The sequence below is a fragment of the Saccopteryx leptura genome, chromosome 3 (genome assembly GCF_036850995.1).
Source record: "Saccopteryx leptura isolate mSacLep1 chromosome 3, mSacLep1_pri_phased_curated, whole genome shotgun sequence".
Lineage (NCBI taxonomy): Eukaryota > Metazoa > Chordata > Mammalia > Chiroptera > Emballonuridae > Saccopteryx > Saccopteryx leptura.
Genome location: NC_089505.1, coordinates 23,112,036 through 23,115,604, shown reverse-complemented (window position 1 = coordinate 23,115,604; position 3,569 = coordinate 23,112,036). Strand labels below are relative to the sequence as shown.

The following is a 3,569-nucleotide window of genomic DNA, read 5'->3' as shown; positions in this document are numbered from 1 at the left end:
CTTGAGACTTTACAGATACCAACAATGAAAATGCTCTTGCTTTTTTCTCTTCTACACGTGCAATTATTGATCAAGTTTATTTTGTTTATCTCTGAAAAACACAGGAAGACTGATGATTTTCTTATATGTCTGACATTAGTAATATATTTTTTTAACAAAAAAATATTCATTACACAATAGTAGAAGTCAAGGCAGAATTCTCCCCCCCCCCATGCAAATGTTTGTTTTGGTTTTTGAATGCCCCTTTGAAGGGATCAATCAGCACATAGCAAACCTATAATTCTTTTTGAGATGAAAAAAAATACTCAAACTCTCTTATCCAACATCTCTGAAGGATCATTAAGTTGCTCATTTTTATTTTTTCCTATCCAGAACACTAATTTAACAAGGCCACTGTACTTTACCCACTGGTTCCAGTTACATGTGTTATGCAGTCACTTCTCCATTATCTTAGGAGAGTAATGAAGTTGTCTGTAGTCACAACTCTCAAAGATCACAAACAAAACAAAGATGAGAAAAGCAGGCGAAAAGAGTAGATTTGATCCACCATTGGCTCTATGACATTCTGGGTGGATAGAAGATATTCATCTGAAAGCAACTACTTGTCCATCTTGGTCCCTGTTCACCATCAATGTCCAGAACAATATCTAGCAGATGATGTGGATCTACTGAAAGTAGAGGAGGAACTGTTCACACAATTTGTATTAGACTTTGGTCTCATCTTGGTTAGCAGTACCTTATCTTTTCCTTTAAAACAGAGTTCTAACTGCAGATTATTCCATGTTTCAGTAAACATGAACCAAAAGACTATATAGCAACACATCAGTAATATTTACTGATGTAGTAATTACTATAGCCTGTGTTACAATTTCTGTTAGTTCTATTCTATGGAAGTAAACAAGAATCAGGAATATTTTCCATGAAGTTATTTGTTCAAACAACCGTAAATGGAAGCCAGTTAACAAATACAGTCATGACATTTTTGAGAAAACTTGAAGTCAGAGTCGTTGATTTACACGCAGGCAATTCTCAGGTCACGGGGAGGCACTGGGTGCTCAGAGCCCTTGTCAGGCTGGCCTCTGGCTTTGCTGGCACCCATCCGGCTGGCTCTGCTGACAGTGTAGGATTAGTAGATTGACCACATGCCCTCGGCTTTTGTTTCTTTGTGTTTGTTTTGTTTTGGGACAGAGATAGGAAAGTTGACTGGGGCCCCAGAGATCTATGAAAAAAAAAAAAAGAAAGAAAAAAAGAAAAAGAGGAGGGGAGAAAAATTTGCAGGGATAAGTGATTTCTGCTGTAAAAGTCATGACACAATTTGAGTTTGAGTCTGGCAGAAGCAAGCTGGCCATGTGGGCCCAAATTAAGAATTAACCTACAGGGATGCCAGGATAACATCTCCTGAGACATGTCTCTAAATTACATCAAAAACTTCTATGAAGGATGTGTAAGTATTATACAAATAATGAACACATTGTATGTGTCCTGTCTGTGTATTTTAAACTGGTTTTTGGGTTGATGAATAAATTCCATCAGAAGTGTGAAAAATAATATAAATATTAACCATATATTTTAAAGTTTCTGAATTTAAAACTATAACTAAAATAATTCAGGAAGTACTTTTAGCTGTTGGTGTTTTAAAGTAGCTCACTCTTTTGCAATTCAACAAAGAAGTAGAAGATAAACTACAATGATAACTAACTAAACATTATTTGGTTTTTAAGATAGTGTGTACACTATGAGTTTAATATTGGATTTGTTATTTAATTTTCTAACAGAGGTCCTGGATATTGTAAGTTTTTCTTGATTTTATTTCAGAGGATTAGGGATATTAATTGAACTTAAAGCATTTTAACTATTTCCAAATGTATACATTTGATTAGCAACAAGTCACTATTTGACTATTGTACTTCATATTTTCAGAGTAAAAAGGGGTGAGAAATCTCATAATGCAAGATTATTATTTGGGTTTGATATGATCTCTAAGGTTCTTTCTTGACTCAAAACTTTATGAATCTTAATTTAAAAATGTGACATTAAAAAATGCCTTTAGCCTGACCAGGCAGTGGCACAGTGGATAGAGCATCGGACTAGGATGCGGAGGATCCAGGTTCAAGACCCCGAGGTTGCCAGCTTGAGTGCGGGCTCATGTGGTTTGAGCAAAACTCACCAGCTTGGACCCAAGGTCGCTGGCTCAAGCAAGGGGTTACTCGGTCTGCTGTAGCCCCACGGTCAAGGCATATATGAAAACGCAATCAATGAAGAACTAAGGTGTCTCAACGAAAAACTGATGATTGATGCTTCTCATCTCTCTCCGTTCCTGTCTGTCCCTATCTATCCCTCTCTCTGACTCTGTCTCCATAAAAAAAGAAAAAGAAAAAAGAGAAAAAAAGCCTTTAAAATGTCCTTCTTAATATTTGTTTTCAAATATTATTTTCTTCTAAAACTATACCAGGTAAAGCCTCCAACTGTGATCGGTCAGTTCCACACCCTTTTCTTTGGATCCATCCGAATGTTCTTTCTTGGGGTATTAGGCTTTGCAGTCTACGGAAACGAGGCTTTGCACTTCAGCTGTGATCCAGACAAGAGAGAAATAAACCTCTTCTGTTACAATCAGTTCAGGCCAATCACTCCACAAGTAAGTTTTTCTGTGTACCCATAAACCTTACTCTATACCAGAGAAAAAAAAAATTTTTTTAACTGTCAACTAATGTCATAATAAGATAAAGAATACCTTAACAGGTATTATTCCTAGATTTTTTTTACTCTTTTTTAACTAGCTGTTTACTTCAGGTACATTAAATTGAGTTGGTTGAAGATTTTCTTCCATCTCCAACATTCTACTGATGTTAGAATTACACTCTAGGCCTATAAATAGAAAATGGAAATTAGGTAGCTACTAAAATAAAGTACTTCATTATTAGTAATTGGTAGGCAATGACAGTAAAATATGACTACATTTTCACAATTAATTAAGAGATATGCTCACATTATTGCCTTCGTTATATTATTTTTATTGCTTATAAGACTGACGAAACTCAAAATTCTAAAGTTAGCCCCTCTTGAAAATCTTGAAAATTTCTTTAGTGTATTTTAGTTTATATGTTGATTGATTTGACTAAGATATTTCTGACATACTTTAGGTGTTCTGGGCCTTACAACTGGTGATTGTCCTGGTTCCTGGTGCTACTTTCCATCTTTACGCTGCATGTAAAAGCATTAATCAAGAATGTATTCTTCAAAAGCCCATCTACACAGTGATTTATATCCTCTCCGTTGTATTAAGAATTAGTCTAGAGGTGATAGCATTTTGGCTTCAGATTCACCTCTTTGGTTTGCAAGTCAAGCCTCTCTACCTGTGTGATGCTGGATCTCTTGAGAAAAAATATACTTTCATCAAATGCATGGTACCAGAACACTTTGAGAAGACCATTTTTCTCATCGCAATGTATACATTTACTGTAATTACAATGGTATTATGTGTTGCTGAGGTTTTTGAGATCATATTTAGAAGACTATGTTTTCTAATTAAGCCGTGACCCAAAGGTTAATTACTTACTGTCATGCCACAG

General features: G+C 35.5%; 1 protein-coding gene across 1 annotated transcript; it reads left to right on the top strand.

The window, feature by feature from the left end:
• Positions 1-1,261: 1,261 nt before the first annotated feature.
• On the top strand, positions 1,262-3,569 carry GJE1 (gap junction protein epsilon 1). Its single transcript, XM_066371741.1, has 3 exons — positions 1,262-1,444; positions 2,453-2,635; positions 3,141-3,569. The coding sequence occupies exons 1-3, from the start codon at positions 1,406-1,408 to the stop codon at positions 3,534-3,536; spliced, it is 618 nt and encodes a 205-aa protein (XP_066227838.1). The 5' UTR covers positions 1,262-1,405; the 3' UTR covers positions 3,537-3,569.

Excerpts from the sequence above, each read along its gene's own strand:
- GJE1 (XM_066371741.1), top strand. The coding sequence starts at position 1,406 with ATGTCTCTAAATTACATCAAAAACTTCTATGAAGGATGT. Across the intron at positions 1,445-2,452 it reads AAAACTTCTATGAAGGATGT|GTAAAGCCTCCAACTGTGAT; the intron begins GTAAGTATTATA and ends AAACTATACCAG. Across the intron at positions 2,636-3,140 it reads TCAGGCCAATCACTCCACAA|GTGTTCTGGGCCTTACAACT; the intron begins GTAAGTTTTTCT and ends GACATACTTTAG.